This window comes from Mixophyes fleayi, chromosome 12 (genome assembly GCF_038048845.1).
Source record: "Mixophyes fleayi isolate aMixFle1 chromosome 12, aMixFle1.hap1, whole genome shotgun sequence".
In the NCBI taxonomy this organism is placed as follows: Eukaryota; Metazoa; Chordata; class Amphibia; order Anura; family Limnodynastidae; genus Mixophyes; species Mixophyes fleayi.
This window is the reverse complement of record NC_134413.1, coordinates 27,063,809-27,087,288: the sequence shown is the minus strand read 5'-3', so window position 1 is coordinate 27,087,288 and position 23,480 is coordinate 27,063,809. Positions and strand designations below refer to the sequence as shown.

The 23,480-nt window shown below is 40.0% G+C and overlaps 2 protein-coding genes across 2 annotated transcripts; one reads left to right on the top strand and one right to left on the bottom strand.

Moving 5' to 3' along the window:
• Positions 1-788: 788 nt before the first annotated feature.
• LOC142109098 (serine/arginine-rich splicing factor 5-like) lies at positions 789-4,853 on the bottom strand. The gene is made up of 8 exons (XM_075193138.1): positions 4,749-4,853; positions 3,799-3,947; positions 3,364-3,434; positions 3,141-3,257; positions 2,974-3,040; positions 1,907-1,980; positions 1,708-1,818; positions 789-1,471 (listed from the first exon to the last, which is right to left on the bottom strand). Exons 2-8 carry the CDS (start codon positions 3,922-3,924, stop codon positions 1,204-1,206), a joined length of 834 nt encoding a protein of 277 aa, XP_075049239.1. The 5' UTR covers positions 3,925-3,947; positions 4,749-4,853; the 3' UTR covers positions 789-1,203.
• Positions 4,854-12,545: 7,692 nt separating this feature from the next.
• GPX2 (glutathione peroxidase 2) lies at positions 12,546-18,523 on the top strand. The gene is made up of 2 exons (XM_075193322.1): positions 12,546-12,767; positions 17,766-18,523. The coding sequence occupies exons 1-2, from the start codon at positions 12,546-12,548 to the stop codon at positions 18,114-18,116; spliced, it is 573 nt and encodes a 190-aa protein (XP_075049423.1). The 3' UTR covers positions 18,117-18,523.
• The last annotated feature ends 4,957 nt before the right edge of the window (positions 18,524-23,480 follow it).

The following is a 23,480-nucleotide window of genomic DNA, read 5'->3' as shown; positions in this document are numbered from 1 at the left end:
ACTGGGGAATGATGTGAATGATAAACCTCACCCTGTAAAAAGTTGTGTAAAATATCCATGTTAACACAAAAACACAATAGTATTAGGGATAGTGTGACTTGCTAGTTCTACCTGTAACTAAAATCAGACACCTCAGGGATGACTCTGTGGTGATGGGAGAGCATATTCATTAGTGGACAGTACATTATATGTAGGGCAGCTTATGCATGGTGTATAAGATTAGACCAAATTAAGTATCAATGAACAGCCTCAACCAAATGAGAAGCACATTGTGCCCCCACTGTATACTGCCCCGACACACGATGTGCCCCCACTGTATACTGCCCCGACACACGATGTGCCCCCACTGTATACTGCCCCGACACACGATGTGCCCCCACTGTATACTGCCCCAACACATGATGTGCCCCCACTGTATACTGCCCCGACACATGATGTGCCCCCACTGTATACTGCCCCGACACATGATGTGCCCCCACTGTATACTGCCCCGACACATGATGTGCCCCACTGTATACTGCCCCGACACATGATGTGCCCCACTGTATACTGCCCCGACACATGATGTGCCCCCACTGTATACTGCCCCGACATGATGTGCCCCCACTGTATACTGCCCTGACACATGATCTGCAGACAAAGTGTTTATTACTCTCTTCACAAAGCAACCCTTAAATGAACACATGCCTAAAGTGATTGAAGTGGGGATGTGGGTGTCAATGTGCTAAACAATGCAGAGATGGTGACAGAAAGTCATCACAGAGTCATAATTAATTGAAGTATTCAAGTTGTTTTCTTTAATAAAGTTTATTTGCGTAGCATATTTCACAAATGAAACATTGTATGGAAGCAGAGGGACAGTGAACACAGGAATCCGCTATATACACAGCAATGAGCAGGAGTTTGGATTAGATCCCTCTAATGCTCATATAGAAATTAAGGGTGGGCAAAAAAAAAATAATTACACAAAACTATACATTTCATGACACAAGCAGGTGATGTTTATCAAAAGACAGACAGTTTGAGAATCTACTGCCCCAGTGGTCCACATAAACAAAGTCTATTTGTATTCTCCTGCTTTGCTTAATTTCCTCGGATACTTACCAAAGTGTACCAAGTACTTATCTCACAAAACCAAGGATGGGTTAGGTTTTAAAAAAAAAAAAAAAAATTTGCAAAAAAATAAAATTAAAGTACAAGAGTTCAGTTTCTGCTATCAACAGATCGAGATCTCGACCGAGACCTCTGGCGATCAGCAGATGCTGGGGACTTTGATGGGCTCCTGGATGCGGCCTTTTGGGATTTTTCTGGAACAGGAGACCTACTCACAGACCTGGACTTGCTGCGGTTACTACGGGGAGTACGGCTGCGGCTACGAGAGCGGCTGTAAGACTTCCTGCTCCTAGAGCGGGAACGGCTGCGGGACCTGGAGGAGCTTCTGCTGCGGGAACGAGAGCGGCTCCTTGACCTGCTGGAGTAAAAATTTCAGTAAGTAACAAGACTACGAGCAGAGATCTATTCACAGGGCTCCATTCCAAAGATCATCAAGTAAGCTTGCATGATCCCCCAAGCTGTGTAAAGTGACGTACAATTCCCCAAAATAGCAGCTATTTTACAGTGGAGGCAGCCAATATTGTGACTGTTCACCGAGAAGTTCCATTGGATCCTTTAGATCCCATATACAGTACATATATATATTCCACAAACCTGTGCCTCTTGGTTCCTTCGATCAGTTTGATTTTTCTCCCATTTATCTCTTTGCCAGAGAGTTTCTCAATAGCATTTTTTAGATCACTGTATGATGCAAACTCAACAACACTGAGGGGGAATATAAAATAAAAATGGTCAACACTGCACTTAGAACGATCTAGAACTAACCGTACACAGTATACGTGAGCGTTCTTACCCTTCATTCAGCTTTGGTCTATGTGCATCAGCAAATGTTACTTCTCCAGCTTGTCTCATGAAGTCCTTCAAATCCTAATGCAAGATGAATCATTCATTAGTACAATAACAGGAGGCAGTGAAACAAAATAAAAAGACTGGAAAGAATGCAGTGTTAGATCGGGAACTTGACATTGTAATTTCACCATTCTAGTCTCAGAACAGCAAAAGCTACAGTAGGGCACAAAATAAGTGAAGTCTTCTGCAATAAGAAGAAACTAGTTTTAAGCTTAAAGTTGAAGTTATTCAAATACAAGATTAGCATTAAAAACAATTACATTAAGTACAAAGCCAATTATTTGGTGCCCATGATGTCATTAAAAATGTAAATTACTTTACCTTTAATAACAAATCCCTAGGCTAGTCAACCAGCAAACTGCATAAAGCGACTGGAGAACCGTCACGAGACAAGCCCGACTGGCTCTTCACACCCACTTGAGGGCTACCCAATTGATGGAAGCCTTTATATCGAACGACCCTCCCTATTAGAAGACTATGGACGATGGCCATCATTTTCTATTCTTGTGGTGTTACCAAGGACTTTATTGCGACCAGGATTCCAACGACCACCTAATTGCGTATCTTTTCAACTCTTTGCGACCACGACCTCTTATTCGGAATCTTTACGGGAGGAACATCTCAACTTAAGGACCAGATCTCGTTAACTCTCAGGGGGGTCGCTGCAACCTGGCACTTAAGGAAGTGCTCCAGTATGTCTAGACCAGCAACGGATCTAGGTGGCCAACAGGCACTGTAGGAGCTCACTGGCAAATTCAACCTGGCCCAACCAAAAGTGACCAACACAGAGCGATAACCAACAGGCGCTCCTCGTCACAAGGCCAACGACACACAGATAGGCTGGCAAATAAAGGGTTTAATATTTGGTTAAAATTATGAGAAACAAAATAAAACCCCCAAACCCAATTTTATGTAAACAATTTAGCCAAAACCCATTAAACATAATGTGCACTTTTGAAGTACACTGGTGAACAAACCCAGGTACCCCCATTTAAACATGAGTCAACAAACCTGCCAGCTCACTCTGGACGACAAGTTTTCTACTATGAGACGATTTTCAGTCCTTATTGGGGGAGCACTGCAAGAACAAAAACACGTTTTAGCAGCCATTTCCACAGTACATAAAACTGCAACTTAAAGAGAACAGCATAAATCTTAAATTAGAAGAACAAGCTTACCTTCTATCATTACGTGGGCGGCGACTACTAAATCGGTCAGAATATCTTCCCCTTCCAAGTCCTCGGCCTCCTCCACCACCACCTCTGGAACGCAAGCGGGCATGCTCGATAGTAACTCTAAAAAAGGGGCAAAACAGTATTAGAAGCTGATCACAGTAATAGTCAATACAACATGCAGGTTAATAATCAACCCATTACCAATTCAAGTAGTAACAAAGCTTACCTTTCACTGCAGAGCTCTTTGCCATCTAGCTCATAAACAGCATCATCTGCATCCCTTGGATCTTCAAACTCCTGCAAAAAATTTGAGACTATTAGAATTTCTTAAATTCACTTTGGCGTTCTCCCTGTGTTTGCGTGTGTTTCCTCCCACACCAAAAACACTGGTAGATTAATTGGCTGCTAACAAGAAAACTTGACCCTAGTCTTTTTGTCTGTGTAATAAAATAAAATATCTAAAAAAATATCTTCAATATCAATCCATACCAGCCAAGTGATAAGTTATTGACTGAAATGTATTGCTATTGAATGGGGGGCACAACTACACATTCCAGCTTCTCTGTAGCATTACATAAGTAATTCCCATCAATGATGGAAGAGGATAAAATTGTCACAAACATGTGAAATTGGTGTACATAAATAGAAAAAACCAACTTACCACAAAGCCAAAGCCTCGCTTCAAATCAATATCCCGGATTCTTCCATAGCCCTTGAAGAAACGCTCCACATCTTTTTCTCTGGCAGCTGGGTTCAGTCGACCAATGAACACTCTGCAGCCACTCATGTTTACTTGACTCTTCAAAGTATCTGTAAGAGAACATTTTAGGTATATTAAACTACAATTGTATATTATACCACTCCATCCCTGCAACCATTAAACGTCACATGGTACAGCAAACAAATGATTACTAGATGTAACCACTAGATGGCGGTCGCGGTACCATCACGGCTCCCCGGTCACTGCGGTTTCTCCCTCTCCGCAAAGCCCCGCCCCCACAAACCCCGCCCGTTTTATACGGTCCCAAACCATACATGACCATCACACAGAATGATCAGTGTGTACACGCGGTGATCCGAGAGCAACGGCCACTATAACTACAATAACGGCCGGTAACGTACAACACGTTAAGATACAAACTGTCCCATATGGAGATTAGACATACATAACCGATATTGGACATTAAGAATCCGGATCATATGCAACAGATAATAAAACAGCCATAAAGCCCCGTCTAGAAACCGATTTGTACGTTTACATTTGAGGGTTTAACGCTCAGCTCGGTAGAGAACCTCGAACATGCGGCGGCGCACTCAAAATGGCGCCGAGGTCCTGGCTAGGGGGAGGGGACTCTCCCTCGGCACACCAGGACCCGATCCTCTCCACGGTGCACAAATAGACATAATAGCCGCCATCCCGAATCAGAACTACATACAACACACATATACTGCAGACCGACACTGTGACCAACAACAGCTGTTCCCGGAACTAAATACTTGACCGCATCACCTGAAACCGGCGGTGCCATTAAACATACTTCCAACATCCACAAACCCAGCAGTACCGAAGAATAGACAATCACCAGCGCCGGCACAGCCGCGCGTACCCACCTCCTTCTAGTCTGCTCCTGAAGCTCCGAATGACGCAGCTCGAGTTCTGCAGCTGCACAAAATACTCCGGGGTGTGGGAGTGGCCAGGAAAGGGGCGTGGTAAGGTCACGTGACGGGATCGATACGCGTTCCTGTGCAAGGAAGATAGAGAAACAAGAACCGCTCCTCCTCCTCCTCCTTGCAGCGAAATCCACAAAATGGCGGCTAACGGGGCGTGGCGTGAGATAGAGCGAGCTGATTGGTTAACGGCTTTTCACAGTGACGATGAGTCATAATAACTGCAGTCCTGGCCGTTCACAAAATGGAGGACAGTTAACATTTGTTTAAATCTTATTTTAGTAAAGCGTCCTACAATGTGATTTCCCCATAGTTTTATATATTTTTATATCGTTTTATTTAACAGCATTTGAGACAGCAGAAATGTGTTACGTATATAACAGTTACATAAGCAACAGTTCCACCAGCTAATGCTAAACAGGGTGGATGATCTCCCCCATTTGTTTTATTATTGTAATGGAAAGGTCATCTTTGCAAGAACAACACCCTGTTGTTGTCACTCTTTTGTTCAGGGAAAGGTGTGAGAAGGTTGAACAGTATAGTCATGCAGCTAGGAAATACACATACAGTTACACAATGTCTGGTACCTTTAACCCTGTAGCATCGACTGTTTACATACATGGGACAGAGAAATGATAGCAATGCTTGTCATGTGACACATGAATTGCAGTTTCTGAAGATAATGCAAAATATCAAACTGCTGCACATGTACACTTGTAAACCATACACTAAATTTTAAGTATAGTTGTCGGTTTTCCCAAATTTCCAGGTTTAACGTTTTTTTTTATTGGAAACATTATTTTTTAGGTAGGTTTAATTGGAAATATAATATAGACAAAGTTTAGACAGCCTAGATTTATGGAACTACAAGTACCAACATTAGGGGGTAAATGTATCATACCCCGGTCTTGTCAAGTCCCGCAAGTTCGGCGTCTTCGCAGCTTAAAGAGAAACTTCCCTTTACAAGGCAGCGCCGCTTTAAATTTAAGCTGCGAAGACGCCAAACTCGCAGGACTTGACAAAACCGGGGTATGATACATTTACCCCTAGGGGTCTTTTTATCAATATCATCATCATCATTTATTTATATAGCGCCACTAATTCCGCAGCGCTGTACAGAGAACTCGCTCACATGAGTCCCTGCCCCATTGGGGCTTACAGTCTAAATTCCCAAACACACACACAGATGGACATAGAGAGAGTAACTAGGGTCAATTTGTTAGCAGCCAATTAACCTACCAGTATGTTTTTGCAGTGTGGGAGGAAACTGGAGTACCCAGAGGAAACCCACGCAAACACGGGGAGAACATACAAACTCCTCGCAGATAAGGCCATGGTCGGAAATTGAACTCACGACTCCAGTGCTGTAAGGCAGAAATGCTAACCACCAAGCCACCGTGCTGCCCACAAGATCAATAGGAGAAACTCCTAGATCTTTTCGCCAGATTTATAGTTTTTTCCCTGTTTATCAAAGCCCACTGACCGGTGAAGGTTATTGCCGACAGCAGCCTTTACCAGGGAACTCTGGCAATCCTTCCGCATACAAAGCCTATTTATCATGAACATCGGCAGTAGTAGTACTACAATCCCTAACGTCATCTCAAGATGGTTCAGGCTTCCAGTTCCAGTGCGGTAGCTCACACATGCGCGGGTTGACTACAGACTGGCCTGGTGAATGGCAAGAGGCCTCTTACCAGTGATGACCAGTGGTGCCGGGTAGCAGAGCATCGTTCTGCTTTCCCAGTGAAAATTATAAAAAGTATTTTCATAATAATAATTTTTATTAAGTGAAGATTTTCTACCAATCTTTATAACGGAGGGGTCTTGTTAAATAGACCCCTAAGTCTATCAGTTCTCCATCTCTAGTTCCTCTGTATGCTAACTGCAATTAAACATGCCCAGTATATTGTCTAGATTGCATGTGGCATGTACAGATGTGCATGACCATCGTAAAGTGTCCCTGTAAATTGGATTGAAATTTAAAGTTAGCAGACTGCAGATAGTTTTTATTAGTTATTTACATTACCTTCCTCTTAAATTTAAATAATGTTCTCATTATCTCTATTGAAGAGGAACTGTCAAATCTAGTTTTATTTTTTTATATATGCTGGAAAATTCAATAGTTCATGGAATTTTTCTTTTTCACATGGCTTCACTATATTTTATCCACTATTGGTATGGACCATCACAGTACAAAGTACTTCTGTACACAAGTTTATGGGTGGCAGTATAGGAATATTCAATAGACAGAGACAGAACTGTGTCTATTATCCTTAAGCTGAACTGCATGATAGGCATCTTTTACATACATCTATTGGATTTTATCAGGAAATAAAATTCAGCTCCAATTTATCCACAAACTTACACCGAAATAAGTGAAACCACCAAATTGCGGGGCCATTGTGTTTTATATGAGACATCTTTAGTTGCAACATTTTCTTTGTTCCATACCGAAACCATCTAAAACACTACCACTATTTGTTGAATGTTCACATCAACTATCCCCAATACATGGTATTGTCGTGGACTTATGTTGCTTGATATATTCTGTGTGGGCATTATTATTTAAGACACAAGATTTTGATATACATGTATATTGTGACTATTGACTTTAAGCACAATATATACTATATGTATGCATTACTGTTATTGGCATCTAGTGCAGTTTCTCTATTTCACATAATTTACATTCTTCATTACTTGGCTTTTTAAACATTTGCTTGGATGCTGTTTTAATTATATCCAGGTGCTCTGGTGATTATATTGTATGTAATATTAATTGGTAACTGTGGCAAGGACACTATATTGCTTGCCCATTTAGCAGTACCATACCATACACAACACACAGGCAGCTGAAACTGTTTCTGTAAGAGCAAGAATTGTGAGACAGTGAGAATGTGTGACATTTATAAAGTGCATGTGAACACATTATTCATTCTGGTTTAAACAGTTTAATTTTGCCACCAAAAAAAAATACTATCAAAGCATTAAAATGTTTTTTGCTCTTTCAGGATGGTGTAACATGGACACTTTTTGTGCAAGTGGTTTTATAGCATTTTTATCGCGGCTGCAAAATTGCAGCACTTTTAAATGTTATAATGAGCAGAAAAAATGCGGTGTACTTTCTGCTTATTTATAATGTATTTCATTTGAAGACCATTCTTATCAAGTGCTTTGGCTCCAAAATGCTGCTGCCAGTGTTTTAGAAATCGCTCGAGCAATTAAAGCGCTTACATCCTCTCTGTTACTCATAGAAACAAATGGATTGTAATTTAGAGTGTGGCGCGCTTCAAACCTGAAGTGAAAATCTCACATGTGACACCACTCTTAAGAAAACATCTAGTCAGCAGAGCTTTTCCATCATGTGAGTACTGCTGAATGTGTTTATTACACTAACATCTGTACAATGCTAAAAAAAAAAAGAAAAGTCCCAGCTAGTGCTACATAAGAAAACAGCAATTGCATTGTTTAGTATAGTTGTTATACAGTTTGCTATTATAGTTATGCAATAATTAACTCAATCATCTGCTCAGCTGTTAAATTGGTACTGTGGTATGCACTGCTTCAGTGCAGATCTAAGGGGCATTTATGAAACCAGAGTGTCATACTTATAATTTCTGTGCGCTGTGTTTTTCCACTTCCAGCTCCCAAGCAACTCAATATGATAAGCTTGTTGACATTAGCTGCAGTGCATTTATGACAAATCGGTAGCCCCCCTTGCAACATTTGTTCTATGCCAAGTCCGAACTGTCATATAAGAAGCATAGAGTGCCAGTTTAGCTTCTTTTTTTTAACTTAGATTTTTTTTTTATTGAAAATTGTTTAAAAAGTGGGTACAACCAAAAATAACTTGGTAGTGGATGACAACAAATGGTGGGTGAAGTTACACAACATTTCAGAGTACATAACAATGGAATATAGAAACATATACATATGTATATATAGTGTGAGAATGTTCAGCAGAGTAAACAAACCAATTATGCCATTTAACCAGAAGGGAGGAGGCAGCAGTAGAATAGTTAAAACTGATTGTCTCCATTCCACAACAATTTTGAGCTTTGAAAATCTTTACAGTGTTGAATGATAGCCAATTTAGTTTTAGTAAACGTAGGGAAATCTTTATTATTAAAATGTATTCTATATATTCATAAATGTATTATATATATATATATATATATATATATATATATATATATATATATATATATATATATAGCGACAGTATATACAATAGCGCTTTATAATTGGGGGAGAAACACAGTAATAAAACAAAGCTGGGTATTAACAGAAAGAAAATGAGGTATGAGGCATAATTGATTTTCTGCTGCTGTGTTTTTGCAATGTTTTTTCAGTGTGTAAACACAAATTTGCATAGAGATTAAATTCTGATACCTTATCCACTCACACAAACATGCAATGTGGAGATGTATCAGTTTCAAGGATCAGATTTACAATGTGCTTTTGAATGAGTGAAAACATCCTCTGATGTGTTTATGTATTGGAATAGCAAGAATAAAATAAATAAATGTCTACATTTGTTTCAAATATACATCAAATTGATTTCAGCATTGTACTTCTAGTTGGAATGAAAAGCTGCTTTGTGTTCCTGGTAACATGCAGGCCTTCTCAAACCATTATATCTGAATTGGATTTTCAGTGAGTTTATCTCTAAGATTTAGGCCCAGAACACAATCTTAACCTATTGTGATATTAACCACTAACCCCTGACCCAACACACAGATACAGGGAACCCATAAGCACTGTAAACAGAGGTTAAAATGTGTGTATACATAGACAATGAATTTAATAGCAGCCACGTGGGGTGTGTATAAGTAAGTTTCACAGTCTTCCTTCATTTTGCCTGCAGCATCTGTTGGCTATTGTGAGGCAGGAGGTGGGGTGGGAATAGGGCAAGCCTATAAATTCTTTTGTCCTTGAAGCTCTGAAACAAGTCACAATGTACTGAGACACCCACTGGGTGGCACACCTGAAAATAAACAGATACTGTAAATACTTCTTAACAACACTCTACAAGTGTTTTATGTTTATAAAGGGCATACAGTATTCAATTCAAGTAAACATTTGACAAAAGCTAAGATATGTGGGGAGGAGGTTGCATCATATCTTATGTTTTTTGGTACAATTGTTTTGGATATATTTTACTCTCATGTCACAAAAATGTAAACATGCATTGCATTATATAACAAACGTATCATTAAGAGCATCTCCCCCTTGTATTATGTGCCTGTGAGTGTAAGTACACAGCACTATCACATAAGGACACCTAAATCAGGGAAGGTATAACAAAAACACTCCCTCAAGAGCCAGGACTGCCCATATTGAGTGATGGGTAGGACGTCCTTCAGTACTGCATTCAGTGCACTCTCCAGTAAAGTCTCTCTATGCACTTGTGTGGCTGTATACTTCATCTCACTGGCTCATGACAGCAGATTTCTCAAGGGATACAATATTAAAAATATTATAATTATCATCATCCTTTAGTAAAACAGGGATACTGACTGTTTTTTCATGTAGCACACAAATACTTGGTAGCTTATTTGTACACTGAAATTTAAAGTTGATATTTGTGTGCTACATGAAAAAACAGTCAGTATTTAACTTATGTGCAAAACAGAATACTAATTTGCACCCCTTGCATTGTAACATGGTTTTGTCCAGGAGACTGAAATAAGAAGTTTCTCAAGTTAAGATCCTTAATGAATCAGGCCCTAGATTCTCTCAGTTACCTTATCTTGACAATATTTGTGCAATAGATTTAGATCTTTTGTCATTTTTGAATACACATTCATGTTTTTAATGGTGGCTACAAATCCAGCAATATATGTCCTATAATAATGTGACTGAAACTTTCAGATGATTATGCACAGTATTGCGCTCGGAAGATGGCCACTATCAGCATGAACATCCACTCAGTACAGGGTGGCACTATAGCAGGGAAACCCGCAGCAAATGACAGCCAGCCCTAGGCTAGTCTGCACAGTGCTGGTTCCCCTAGGAAGATGGGTCCACAATTTTACTAGGTTTTTTTTAACAAGCACAGACCCTGGGATTAATTTTACTAGTTTTTTTGTGGACAAGCATGGATAATGGGAACTATTACAGATGAAGAACCTGGATGTTGGAGAGTTTTACTGTTTTTTTTATTTTTTTATAATAAAAATATTTTGGCAATGAATTGTGTGGTTTATTTACATTTTACCTTGGTGGACTACAGATCCCACCAGGTCCTGTAGTTCCCCAAGTGCCAGCATGCCCTGGCAGTTATGGATATGCTGGTGCTTGTAGTACTACATTCACCAGCATGAAAAAAATGTTATTGGCAGCCTGGGCTTGCTGGGATCTGTAGTGCACCAACACAAATAGGGACATTTACTATAAAAATATGTTTTATTACCTCACACCCACCGCCCAGGGGTGTGAGAACAGCCCTAGTGCTTTCAGCACAGGGATAGGTACACCTGGGGAAAATGGGGGGTGCTTTTAATTTTTTGCGGACCCCATCTCCCTAGGGGATCCAGCCCTGTGCTGACCAGCATGGGGCTGGTTGGCATTATGGCAGGGGGACCCCATGCTGCGAGTTTCCTTTCTGGCAGTCTAGTGCTGGTTCTAGTAAAATCAGGGGGGGGGGGGACCCCACACTTTTTTACCCCTGATTTTGCTAGCACTAGGGTTTATGTGTTTGGGGGGGGGGGAGGTTTGGGATTAATGTTTGTGTTTTATTTTTTAATATTAGCTATTTTGTGCCGGACTCGCCAGCTGCCTCTGGCATTACCCTTTGAATGTCGACGTTGTGACTGTTCACATTACTAATGTCCACAGTCACAGTGTCGCCATTTTAAGCATGCCAACAGAATGAGTTGGTATCAACAGTTAACAGTATAACTGTTGACAGATTCACCATTACCAGATCGTACCCAACCCGTTCTTTGTGTATAATGTATTTGAGGTTGTCTTACTGTTGAAATACTTCCTGCACTTTGCTGTATTTAAAGAAGAATTTCACCCAAATGTATTTTTTTTGTTGCAAACATCCTCACTGAACTATGGGATCCCAGCAGATCTTAAGCAACTCATCCCTGTCTTCATGATTCAAGGGCAGTTCTTAGAGACATGGTATCATGTGTAATTTGAATAAATGCAGTGCTCACAGCACATATATAACTAATGCTAGGTTCAATTAAGGTTCTCCATGGTGTCAGTCCCTGGAGAATGTACCGTTACTCAGAGGGGGTAAGCATTTTGTGAAATCCTGGGGTTCTGCCATTGTGAATCCCATGGTTATGCCAGTTGCAAGGAGAGAGTTTGGCTTGAGTTCTTCTTTAAACACAGCAAAAATCATGAACTATTTTTAATAGTTTTATATATTACCTCACATCAATGTAGAAATTCAACAAATATGACATATTGGGTTGTTTATTTGGATATAGGTAATGACAGAATTATAAGTCCATTCACTACACAGATATAAGCCTTATGTTTGAAATAGAAACTTAGCCTGTGTTACTGTGTCTTTGCATTTTTTATGAAGAGTAGTCATAGACTGAACAGTTACAATAGCTTTTTTTAATGTGCTGGCAGTATCAGTAACACTCAGATATCCACTTTCTGTAAAGTATACTTTACAGATTAACATGAACGACGGCTGGTCACATGATCTTCAATAAAAGGCTTCAAATAAGTCCTCTCTTCAGCGATCAGGCCACTTTGTCTGTAGACACAATGGCTTACATAGCTAAATCCTTCTATGACCTGCACGCCACAACTCTTGAAGGGGAAAAGGTAGATTTCAATGTTTTTAGGGGAAGAGTAGTGCTAATAGAAAATGTTGCATCCCTTTGAGATACTACCATCAGGGATTACACCCAGCTTAATGAGCTGCAGAACAAGTATCCACGACGGCTTGTGGTGATGGGATTTCCATGTAATCAGTTCGGCTATCAAGTAAGTTATTCTATAAATTTGAGTTTTCAAGGGTTAAAGCAGTAAACAGGCAGGACCTGAGTTATTAAGGAAAGTAAGGCAAAAAAATGAGCAAATGTTCTGTGGGACAAACCATGTTACAATGCAAGGGGTGAAAATTAGTTTATTATTTTGTGCATAAGTTAAATACTGGCTGTTTTATTCATGTAGCACACAAATACTTGATAGCTTTATTTTTACACTGAAATTCAAAGTTCAGTGTAAAAATTAGGGTAGGGTGTATTCTAGGACACGCCCTACCCTAATTATAAATCTGCCCCCACATTTTAGATTGACCTCCCCCTCCAAAGCGACATGGTTTTGCCCATGTACAAAGTTACTCCTTTTTTTATGCTTTGTTCTCCTTAATGATTCAGGCCCGCAGTGTGCATACAGATACTGTAGCCAGGCTCAGAACATTCCCACTGGGTGAGACTGTTGTCATGGAAACCTACATAGGTCCTGAGAATGAGTCATCGTTAACATTGACTAGTTAATACAAATCACTTCACAAAAATGGACTAAGTAATTAATAGATTGTATTCTGGAAAACACAATTGTCAGGGTCTTTTAGGTACCAGATAAGCAGCAAAAGCGTTCTGCAAGTGTCCTCATTATTGTTATGGAATGTCACTTTAAAATGCAAAGCAAGTACATTTTCACATGACAATTGGTGGACTGGGCCTTATTGTATCACAAAGTTATGGGAGAAGCTTAATGATGTGCCTAATTATGCTCAGAACTGCAAAAACTATAAGAGCTGGCAGGGATGGAGAGTAAACATTCCTGAATTTGGTAGTGCCACGTGGCTTTAAGCCATGTAAAGTCACCAAAAAATAAAAGCATAAAATGGTACTTGTAATAAAATTTTAACTAACTTGCATCGTACAGATACAAATAAGCCAAAGAGAGCATACATGATGAAACATAAAAAAATGTTTTTAAAAGCACTACATTAAAATATATCTCATTTGACATAAATGCTTGCTTACAGTCATGAATTATTTAAAACATGAATAATGAGAAATAAGGTTGTATAATAAGAGAATAAGTGTAAATCAATGATGGAGGTAGAACAAATGCAATAAATTGTACAATTTATTAAAAGTGGAGTAACAGCTCCCAAACCACCATTTGCCCCCTGGGCCGGTCCCATATTGAGCTAGTTTGGGCTGGGTCACTGGGCCACTTACATTTTTTTTCCTTTGAAATGTTCCTAATAGGCTGCTGAGCCAAGTCTTGGCCCCCGGGCTAAAATTTGACAGCACCCCACTGCAAACCACAATGATTGTACACAAGAAATGGGCAGATTGACTATATGGAATGTGGATGTGAACATATATACGTGTACCCATAGAAGTTCGTATATTTCCGCATATATAGTTTGTCAAACAAGGCAACAACTGATAATTTTCAGTTATCCTTATATATAGCTTTAAAAGTAGAGATCAATTTCTTATATTGCTCATAGTTCTCCAAATAGCCCTCAGTGGACATGGGCATATCATCATCATCATTACCATTTATTTATATAGCGCCACTGATTCTGCAGCGCTGTACAGAGAACTCATTCACATCAGTCCCTGCCCCATTGGAGCTTACAGTCTAAATTCCCTAACATACACACACAGACTCACACACACAGACTAGGGTCAATTTGATAGCAGCCAATTAACCTACTAGTATGTTTTTGGAGTGTAGGAGGAAACCGGAGCACCCGGAGGAAACCCACGCAATCACGGGGAGAACATACAAACTCCACACAGATAAGGCCATGGTCGGGAATTGAACTCATGACCCCAGTGGTGTGAGGCAGAAGTGCTAACCACTTAGCCTATTGTTATTATGTAAATGATAAAACATTGTTTTGATCATTATTAAATAGATTCAGAACAGAAATTTTAAGGAGAGAAGTATATTGTAAATTACAACAGACTGGGTTCTGTAGCCAAAAATAAAACACACACATTGAATTTTAGCTTATTAAATACAAATAACAAATACACATATTTTTTCACATCTATTAAATTGCTTATTTTAAGCTTATAGTGAACATATTGACAAAGTATAATAGTGACATTAATACAAGTGACACCTTGGTGACCGAGTGCTTTAGCCCTGATAACACTGCACTTACACTTTGTATTTACCTGCACTGAGTTCCTATTATACCGCTTTCATACTGCCGCCCCGGCAATATCCCGGGTTTTTCAAGCCGGGTTTTTGCCGGGGCTCGGAGCGTCCCAGCTCAGAAACACCATTCATACTGCACCTCGGACCCGGGAATTTCCCGTGTTGACCCCATTCATACTGCACAAGTCTGTGCCCTGGCAATATGTGGGAGTCATCACCAGAGCAGTTTTCATTGGCTGAAAAATGGTGATGTCATTGAAAGGTGACTGGTTTTTTGACGCATAAAGATGATGCAAAAGTGGGTGGTGATTGTTTACCACATTACTTTTCATCATGGCCGACGACTCACTTTTGTGTAGCCCAGAGTTCATGTTTACTAGTGTGTTAAAAGCAATTTTCTCCAACAAACTCCGATTCTGCTTCAACTTGATCTGCACTCCACCATCCACCATTTCTCCTAAACTCCTTCTCGAATCTTCCACAGGCTCCCACCGATGACATCATCCTCCAGAGACAGGCAGACAGCCAATCAGCTTGTTTTCTGTGCAACCCGGGTTGAAAAACCCGGGTTGCACCATTCATAGTGCAGGCAACCCGGGTCCGACCCGGGAATTACCCCTCAATAAATCCCGGGTTGAAGACCCGGGTTTTTAGACTCGGATTTTTGACTTGTACCATTCATACTGCACCAAGTCCCGGGTCGTTTGAGCTCGCCCCGGCAAAAACCCGGGATTTTGGTGCAGTATGAATGGGGTATAACACATGCTCTGATACACTTTATTAATGCTGTGGGCAGTTTGTGCCAGGCTCCATGGAACCAAAAAACTTGCAGAACAAGTCACCGAAGCATTTGGTACTCGCTATATACCACTAATTTTTAGGTAATTGTTTCTGAAGATAGATCATTATTCTAGCGCTGTGAAGTACATTTTCTTTGTACACTGCAGGTCTGTATGTTATTTACATTTATTACAATTTACTGAAATAAGTCCTAATACATAAAATATGGCTTCTGAATGAAAGCAGCAGTTGTAACCTCAGAAACACTCTGTTGTTCCAATTGCACAGAGTTGCTGTAAATAACTGTTCATACTTAGCTACAGCTGTACAATTGAAAATAAATCAGTTCAGTTCACAGTTTGTTTCCATGGTTACAGACATTACTAAGAAATTATATTATAAATGGGAATTGTAGGTAATGCCATTGCTTAATGACATCAGAATGTATATGCTGCTTGGGGATGTCAGAATGTACTTATGTTTTGCATGCACAGCCTAGAGGTTGCCATCTGATATTAACAGCCTCCTGGGAGGGTAAGCCACACTTCCTGATCCTCTAGGGTGTAGCCTAGATGACGCAAGTGGCACCATCAAGCCTTGCCAGGCAGCTCCTGATAACGCAATTCACGTCATCATGGTCCACACCATGCTGTGTGATAACAGGGTCACATTACTGCCCACCAAGAGGCAGGGATATGATGATCAGTATTATATCATCATACTCCCCTCACATGCTCTTTGGACCTTCCCATTCACCATCTCCTGGAGGGGAGGTCTAAAAAGTATGTATGGCCAATTAACCTAAAAGCATCTTGCCCTGCAGCGATGTAATTGGCGTTGGATGGGGAAGGGGGTGAGTGAATCAGGGGAGAAGCCTAGGGTTCAGACAAGACACGTTGGGGAGAGGACATAATCTCTAATTGGAACAGAAGAGTCAGTGAAACTTGGGGAGGAATATATATATATACGGTGTATATATATATATATGTGTTAAAACCGTTCAAATGGCCATATTTTGTGTATTTTTAAAGTCCTATTGAAGCTGCTACTAAAAGGTACACTGTAAATTAAAATTTAGTTTACAAGCTCCAGCTTTTTAATGCCTGAGGACAATCCTATGAGGTTATCATTGGTGAATCACATCAGTGTCAGGTGACCAGGGCCTGATTACGGGTTCAGGCCGCCCTAGGCTAATAGATTTGTAGCGCCTGCTCGCCATCCAGGCAAATATGAAGTAGATAAAAACTAACCTGTCCTTAATTTAAAATCAGGCTTCCTTCACCTCCCCCCTCACCAATATTTACGAGCCCGTGTTTTTCAATGCTCAGCTCCACTTGGCTTTTTAAAAGAGTCACAGCGACCTTTGTCACTCATTTCGTTCTCATTAAAGTCAGAACTGTATAGCAGAACGGAGGCATGAATGAGAGCTATATCAAGGTCGAAGGGACTGTCACGCCTGTGCCTGTCCCCGTCCTTGTCTCTCCTACTCGCTTATCCTCAAGCGCCTGGCTGAGGATGACTCACAGCCTTCAGCCTTTACCCTGGGAATACGTCAAGATAAAAAACTTACTTCATTTTTCTTTCATGTTTTCTTTTTACTTTGGAGAGCAACTATTCTCTGATATTTTAAAATGAATTTCAGTTTATTCCTCTCCATGTCACAATTTTGCACCACCTCAAAATTGTTATACAATATATTAAGATTTTGCATTTATTAAGTAAATTCTACAAAATGAGCTAGAATCTTATTGGTTGCTATAGGCAACATCTCCACTTTTTCAAACCCGCAGTTTAGTAAATATACCCCCTGATGACATCTGAGGCACGTAAAACACTGTGCCTCATGCCTTATTAATGTTACCAGTTCATCATGAACATATAAGCTATTGTCTTATGAACCAAAATAATGAGGTATATTTGACTATTGTCTCTATTCAATGTATTTAGATGATAGGTATACTTTATTTTCTTGGGTACATACACATAGCACAAACTCATTTTGAAGTTCACATCTGTATTGACTGAAATTGCACTAAATGCCATCTCTGGTTTTCTTTATTTTAACAGGAAAACTGTAAGAATGAAGAGATTCTGAATTCTTTAAAATATGTTAGACCGGGTAATGGCTTTGAACCTGGTTTCACCGTTTTCCAAAAATGTGAGGTCAATGGAAAAGGCATTCATCCAGTTTTTGCTTACTTGAAGGACAAGCTACCTACTCCCAATGACGAGCCAGCCGGTCTGATTACTGATCCCCGATATATTATATGGAGTCCCGTACAACGGTCCGATCTGTCCTGGAACTTTGAGAAGTTTCTTATTGGCCCTGAAGGAGAACCTTTTAAACGCTACAGTAAAAGTTTCCAAACCATCAACATAGAACCTGACATTCAGAGACTCCTAAAACTTGCCAAATAATATCATTTATGAAAGGTGTCAGAGAGGAATAAACCATTGTTTAATTAATTATTAGTGAGGTTTTCAACAATATTTGCTACTTACTGAACCGCTTGTGGCTCCATTAACCTCTTGAATTTTGTGAAGCTGAAAGTGATCTGGCTGCTTGGCCCAAGTGTTGAATGACTGGATCTTTTCCATCTTGACCACCCTCTTGTGTGACCAAAAAGGATAATGATCCTGTTTTTCGAGCCAGATGACAAAATTGCATTGTTTGCGGCTAACTTTATAGTTATACAGAAGTGACAATTATACACAGTAGTATATATTTTAAATGGAAAGTCCCTCTACAAAATGAATACTAAGAATTCAGACGGGGTCTCCAATGAGCCTTGAATTTATATTTACTAAACTGCGAGTTTGAAAAAGTGGAGACAGTACAGCAACCAATCAGATTCTAGCTGTAATTTTGTAGAATGTACTAAATAAATGATAGCTAGAATCTGATTGGTTGCTATAGGCAACATGTAACATTTTTGAAACCCACAGTTTAGTAAATCTACCCCTTGGTGTCTTTATTTTATGCCATACACACATAGGGTAAACTTTATACTTGGTGCAATGCCAAGTTGCAAGATTAGGTGGCTGGATATGATGAGGTACAACCATGGGTCCAGTGGCTGAATCACTTCTGGTGTTATTTGGGGCTGAGTAACAGTCAGTCTGATCTCGCTTGTAAACATCCCCAATAATAAACAGACATCAATGTCATTCAGTCCTTACATGCTGCAATATTGCCTCAATGGGTGGAAGTCGGTATTGCAGCATATATGACTAGTGGTAAGACTGATCCATCTTAGTCAACCCATTTGTTTACTTTTATGCAGTGGGTTAACTAGGACAAATAGATCAGCATTATTATACTGTAAGATTCTAGAAATTGGGTGTAGATAAGTTGGGCTTAGATAAATGACGCTCAGTGTGCAGTCTACTATAATAATTACATGCTTTTGACTACATTGGAGTGCTTCCATCTCTCTCTGAATGGCTAGATCACCATCGAAGCCAGCGCAATCCCCCCTCTCACTCCTCAAAAGGGGTTCCACCCCTCTCTCGTTGCACCCCCATTGCTTAGGATGACATAACCTATAGGTGCATCGCTGAGGCATTAAAAACACTGAATGAGTGACATTAAACCATTCATTCTGTCACTCATTCAGTGTTTTAGGCACCCACTTACCATTGGCGCCCTTATTAACTATATAAATATGAAAACAGTTCCATCACTTTCAGCTATCACAGCCACTTATTATTTTCACACATATGAAACTCAAACTGTATTCTAATGTTGTACAATTTAATGTAAACATGCTTAGACACATAGGTAACAGGTTATCCCAAGTATGCTGGTTGCCAAGGACCAGTGCAAGAGCGAGAAAGGAAAAAGATAAGAGAGGAAAAGTTATAAAATAACTTAGTGACAGCACTGATTACTAGTGAATTAATACACTGAGGGACAGTGTCAATTAATACTCTGTACTGTAAGCTCATGAATATTGGTTCAACCTGCAAGATGACATCCTTCATCTATTGTGAGGGCAGCACAGTGGCCTAGTGGTTAGCACTTCTGCCTCAAAGCACTGGGGTCATGAGTTCAATTCCCGAACATGGCTTATCTGTGAGGAGTTTGTATGTTCTCCCCGTGTTTGCGTGTGTTTCCTCTGGGTGCTCCGGTTTCCTCCCACACTTCAAAAACATACTGGTAGGTTAATTGACTGCTATCAAAATTGACCCTAGTCTCTCCCTGTCTGTCTGTCCCCCTCTCTATCTGTCTGTCTTTGTGTGAGTGTGTGTCTATATTAGGGAATTTAGACTGTAAGCTCCAATGGGGCAGAGACTGAGGTGAGTGAGTTCTCTGTACAGCGCTCCGGAATTAGTGGCGCTATATAAATAAATAATAATGATGATGATGATGATGATTGTGGTCCCTAGCGAAACGTATACTCAATGCATTCTCATTGATATCTTTTCAGCCCACACAATGGCTTCCTCCTCTGTGTGCATTGTCCCTAGTTCCTTGTAAATCTTGTGACTATTGTTTTATGCCTCAAGACACAGAAGTATATGTAAGCAGCACGTTCCATTTGAACTGTAACATGGTTAATTATTGAAAAAAAGTTTAATTATTCTATAGCTGTAACTAGTGTTCAGATATTAAACTAATACTAGATGACTGTATTCTTTTAAAACACTTAGGAAGGATACACGAATGTTGTATCAGGACTGTGTCTGAATACTGTTGTATTTTCACTGGAATAAACATATAAAATCCCATGTTACTATGCGTCTATTATGTTATTATTATTATTAAATTAAATGATTGTCTGTAAAACTGACATCTTATCTTCAATGCAATTATCTTCAGGAACACAAAGGATTTCAGAAACAATGTGCATGTGAAAGAGGGCTCACAAAAATGTATGTAGGAGCTGAAACAAAACAAAAACAATCCAAATAAATCAGTGTGTTAGTGTTTGGATCAAGACTTACAAAGGAAGTGATTTGGCTGACGACGGGTGTGGCCACATTGGATAGGGCTCATGTCATTAGTAGCTGTTGATTATTTATTTCAGAGCAAATAAACTTCTGCACTTTTTTTTTACTATGATTCTCATTTCACAATGTTCAGAGATGTGTAACCCCCCTGACACTCTACACAAACAGAACCTATTGTGATTACCTTTCTTTGGTGGGATAGAACAACAAGCTAACAGTGGTCTTAAAAGTCACCTGCCAGCAAAAACCTGCAAAACTTGTTTTAGTGTTATATCACGTACATCACTAACAGAAGAACAAAGATAACAATTGGTTTATAGGTAATTGCGCTGCTGAAACTGGAGGCGCAGAACCTAATGCACCCCTGGTTTTCACCAGGAACCCCCACAAGGGAGTTTGTATTTAGCTACGAAAGACGCTCAGGTCGCCAGCGAAGTAGAAGAAGAATGGTCAAGCAATCCAGGTCAGAACCAAGCGGGCGGAGACAGTACCGAATCAGGATCCAAGAGAAGTGTCAGGAGTCAATCAGGAATCTAATAGGAGCGCTGGGGGTAGTGGTGAGACTAAACACTGTGGCACCCTAAGGGTGCCAATATAGAGTGGGGCCAGAAGCTAATTAATGACAGACTCCGGGGGTAAATGTATCATAGTCCAGTTTTTGCATCTTGCGCGAGATCGGCGAGATGACAGCTAAAATTTAAAGCGGCGCTGCCTTGTAAAGGGAAACTTGCCTTTAAAGTGTAATATGCCAAACTCTTATATATATATATATATATAAGAGTTTGGCATATTACACTGCCATTCATGTATTGTGTGATGACGCTGTAAGGAAACACGTCTCACCTCAAATGTGTTTCACAGTTATGTTTCAAACACCTTTCTATACGTCTGATACCCTTTTTCTACCACTAGATTTCACATTGATGCAAATGATTTGCACGTGTGCTGGATTTCCCATTACAATTAATTGCAAAACTGTAATAAATAGAAAAATGAAAAGGTAGCATTCATACCTAGCCCCTGCTCTAGAGTCTTTGCTGGTTCTCACTAAAATAGACCCCACTTTTGTTGGCCACCTATCTGCTAAAGTGTTAACCAGCACTAGTCTAGATGGGCTGGAGCGATATACTACAAAAAGAAAACCTTTAGCGTGGTTTCTCTCTGCCACTGGTCAGTGTGGGGCTGGAGCCATGATTGAGGGGGTTGCAAAACAGCATTTACCCCATCTTCCCCCCAAAGACTACCAACTCTATAGTGGGGCTCTTCCCGGCACCCCTGGGCTGTGGGTGTTGGGGTAATGATAAAGGTCAGGGTCCTTAAGTAGCAACTTTTCCATCACAGTGGTCCCAGTGTAATGGTCATGGGCCCCTAATACCCTTCTCCCATTATACTAATCTGTAATATTAACAAGTAAATAAAATACTGGCATAAAGATTAAAAGTATATTTTATTGAAATAAGATTCCCAGAAATACAGTATTTCTACACTGTATTATAAATCTTCTTTCTTCTTGTAATCAAATATATGTTTTTATAATCCATTTTGATGATCGTGAACTGAATTGACCTGGACAAGCTTTCGCTGCTTACTCAGCCAATCATAATTGGCTGAATTCCGAAAAACGGCTGCTCCTGTGAAAATTAACACTTACCTGTCACTGAAGTCTTCTCTTCTCCTCCCTCTGCGGTGCTGCTCGCCCCTCTTTCAATCCCTGTGCGCATGCGCCAACCAGTAAACTCGGGCATGCGCACAGAGATCCCTGTCTGACGGAACCTGAGGCAAGTGTGGAGGGATCACATGATTATAATGAGAGCAGAGCAGCCCATCAACAGGTGTCTGAGATGTCATGATTGATTTGATGTAATATTGCTGGGACAAATCTCCAGAATCCATGGATCAATCAGGGTCTCTGCACCAACTGTATAATTCCAATTAGGAGTACTTTAGTCCCCACAGTGACAAAGATAAAGAGTCCCTTGCATCTTAATGCAAATATTATTGCTTTGGCACTTGTAAAGTTAATGAACAACAGGATTTTGTACTATTCAGTGACTACCGACATCCTAGATCCGGCTGTAGTCCTACTTGATATCCGCTTAATTAAATCAACCTTGTTTGATGCAGGATGACTCAGTGGTGCCAATACAATGAATAGGCTGCCATGTTTGGTCTACGTAGTGTAAAGTTTATTAACGCTTTGACCGTTATCATGTTGGAAAGTGAAATTACTCTTTAGCGGGCTTCGTTCCAAAATATCTTGACAATTGGAGCTATTCTTTATGCCCTCTATCCTGATTGGCCCATGTCCCAGCTGAAGAGAAGAAGCCCCAAACATGATGCTGCCACCACCATTAGTATGGTGTTTGGGTGGTGAGCTGTGTTCTCCTTGCATTAAACATATCTTTTAGAATTAAGGCCAAAAAGTTCAACATTGATCTCATCAGGCCACAAGATATTTTCTCCTACTTATTTTACACTCAGTAATATTTCTGTATAATATCTAATAAACAAATGTTTCTTTTTGTAAATGGTGTTCCTAAAGTGCGCTTCTGCATTCTTGTCCTGTGTATTGTAAAGTTAGCCAAAAATCATTTGACAGATTTGGGTGTGTGGAGATATAGATGGATAGATAAGCATGAGAATGATGTTGGTATAGCACATTTTAAAATGTTAACAACTATATTTTTAGATAATGGACAGAAAAATATCTTTCATTACTTTGTTGGGCCTCGGGTTTTAATTTCGTGTAGTGCATACAACTGGCAAATCCAGTAATTTTGCCAAATCACTGAAAGGTCAGGGGGTAAATGAATCAAAGTCCGTTTTTTT

Excerpts from the sequence above, each read along its gene's own strand:
- LOC142109098 (XM_075193138.1), bottom strand. The coding sequence starts at position 3,924 with ATGAGTGGCTGCAGAGTGTTCATTGGTCGACTGAACCCAGCTGCCAGA. Across the intron at positions 3,258-3,363 it reads AAAGAGCTCTGCAGTGAAAG|AGTTACTATCGAGCATGCCC; the intron begins GTAAGCTTTGTT and ends CCCCTTTTTTAG. Across the intron at positions 1,981-2,973 it reads CGTCCAGAGTGAGCTGGCAG|GATTTGAAGGACTTCATGAG; the intron begins GTTTGTTGACTC and ends ATCTTGCATTAG.